This window comes from Octopus bimaculoides, chromosome 7 (assembly GCF_046866305.1).
Source record: "Octopus bimaculoides isolate indiv1 chromosome 7, ASM4686630v1, whole genome shotgun sequence".
In the NCBI taxonomy this organism is placed as follows: domain Eukaryota; kingdom Metazoa; phylum Mollusca; class Cephalopoda; order Octopoda; family Octopodidae; genus Octopus; species Octopus bimaculoides.
The window spans coordinates 63,090,685-63,093,184 of NC_142934.1; the positions used below are offsets into that span (position 1 = coordinate 63,090,685).

The 2,500-nt window shown below is 36.0% G+C and overlaps 1 protein-coding gene across 2 annotated transcripts in view; it reads left to right on the top strand.

Annotated features, from left to right (window-relative positions):
* LOC106884520 (phospholipid-transporting ATPase ABCA1) overlaps window positions 1–2,500 on the top strand; it is a 287,667-nt gene that overhangs the window by 173,554 nt on the left and 111,613 nt on the right. For both annotated transcript variants that reach the window (XM_052969717.2, XM_089355446.1), the window contains exon 24: window positions 846–1,132. In XM_052969717.2, coding sequence (XP_052825677.1) covers window positions 846–1,132 — 287 coding nt within the window. The remainder of the gene's footprint in view (window positions 1–845; window positions 1,133–2,500) is intronic.

Genomic DNA, 2,500 nt, shown 5'->3' on the forward strand with positions numbered 1-2,500 from the left:
GTGCAAGTGGCTGAGTACTCCACAGACACATGTACCCTTAACATAGTTTTCAAGGAAATTCAGCATGACACAGAATGTGACCAGCCTGGCCTTTTGAATTACAGGAACAACTCATTTTTGCCAGCTGAGTGGACAGGAGCAACATGATATAAAGTGTCATGGTCAAGGACACAATGTTGAGCCAGGAATCGAACTCATGACCTTACATTCATGAACCAAATACCCTAACCACTAAACCATGTACCTTCAAACCTACACTTAACGGTTATTCCAACTATGGCCATCCTATCTTTCTTTATTTCAGACATGAATTCTATCTATTTAATTCAGTATTTTCTTTCTTTTCTAAGAGTGTAGGATGTAATTTGAATGAGAGATTTGATTGCTATTTCTAAGCTGAAGTTTTCCCATTAACTCAATTTATTTAAAAACTTTCTTTTGTTAGGTATTCTTTGCATTAATTTTTTTTTTTTTTTGTAGAAACCAGCTGTAATTTAAATCAGTTTTTATAACTTTGTATATCATTATAACTCAGATACTTGCTATGGATAAATATGAACGCAACTAAATTTAGCCTTTTATTGTTGTTAACATGGAACGAATTATTCTTTAAACCATGTGCATCTCTATTATAGTGATCAGGTTTAAGCTGTAAATTGAACTATTATATTGCAAGAAACAATTTGTTGAAATCTGCAACTACCTTAAGTTTATAATCTCCTTTAAGTCTTATTTTATTTATTGATGGTATTTTTATTTTCTTGCAGTTATTTCTAGTACTTTCAAAGAAGCTTTATAATTGTTTTAAAATTATTTCCATTAAAAAAAGCCATTTTTGCTTTTAGATCGCACAATCATCTTAACTACACATCATATGGATGAAGCTGACATTTTGGGAGATCGAATTGCAATTATATCAAATGGAAAGTTACAGTGTTGTGGTTCAAGTTTATTTCTTAAAAAACAGTATATTGATGGCTATTATCTAACAATTGTGAAGGCAGAAAACAAAGAAGATTCAGATAAGAAAAATGAAAAGGTTCCGAGCCTGGATTTATCAAATTCAAGCAGTTGTCCATCCTTTAAAAGTGCTGTGTCAAGACCATTAAGTAGCCCTGAATCAGTCAATGAGGTAATATAATATTCTATAAATAATGTTTTGCTTGTATTATGCCAGACACTTTATTTAACTACAAATCATTATCTGGCTAGGCTTTAAAAGGGCGCATCAATAGGCACAGGAGTGGCTGTGTGGTAAGTAGTTTGCTTACCAACCACATGATTCAGGGTTCATTCCCACTGCGTGGCATCTTGGGCAAGTGTCTTCTGCTATAGCCTCGGGCCGACCAAAGCCTTGTGAGTGGATTTGGTAGACGGAAACTGAAAGAAGCCTGTCGTATATATCATCATCATCATCATCGTTTAACGTCCGCTTTCCATGCTAGCATGGGTTGGACGATTTGACTGAGGACTGGTGAAACCGGATGGCAACACCAGGCTCCAGCCTGATTTGGCAGAGTTTCTACAGCTGGATGCCCTTCCTAACGCCAACCATATATATATATATATATATATATATATGTATGTGTGTGTATATGTTTGTGTGTCTGTGTTTGTCCCCCCAACATCACTTGACAACCGATGCTGGTGTGTTTACGTCCCCATAACTTAGCGGTTCGGCAAACGAGACTGACAGAATAAGTACTAGGCTTACAAAGAATAAGTCCTGGGGTCGATTTGCTTGACTAAAGGCGGTGCTCCAGCATGGCCACAGTCAAATGACTGAAACAAGTAAAAGAGTATCATCATCATTGACTTAACACCCACTTTTCCATGCACAAGTGTCTGACAGCATTTGTTAAGGCAAATTTTCTATGGTCAGATGCCCTTCCTGTCACCAACTCTCACTTATTTTTCAAGTAAGGTAATGTTTACTCATGATCACACATGTTTCTATGTCACTTGGCTTGACATATGCATGGTTATACATATATGGTGGGCTTCTTTCAGTTTCTATCTACCAAATCCACTCACAAAGCTTTGGTTGGTCCAGGCCATGGTAGAACACATTTATCCAAGATAATATACAGTGGAACTGAACCTATAACCATAGTCATGTCTGCACCTAATGTTCTCATAGAATCATTATGTAAACTGAGCCATAGTCAAAGTGTGCCAGTGACCAGATTGCAGTGGTGTAACAAAAATTCTGACATCTCAAGAAATAAATGAAAAGTGAACCTAACAGTTTTTTTGAGGTTTTAGATCTTCCACAATGTAATCACTTCACTTTCAACACAGTTTCAGGTCAAGTCATTTGTCAGACAAGTACAACACTGAAATATATAGTTTTATGACTGTTTGTTAGTCATGCACTATCTTGTCTAATTGCTGTTGAGTGCATCCAGTCTGTATATTAGTTTTGATTTTCAATTAAACCATTCCATTCCATTTCTTTCTGATACTCTGATACAATATAAAGATGAAGTCTTTGATACTA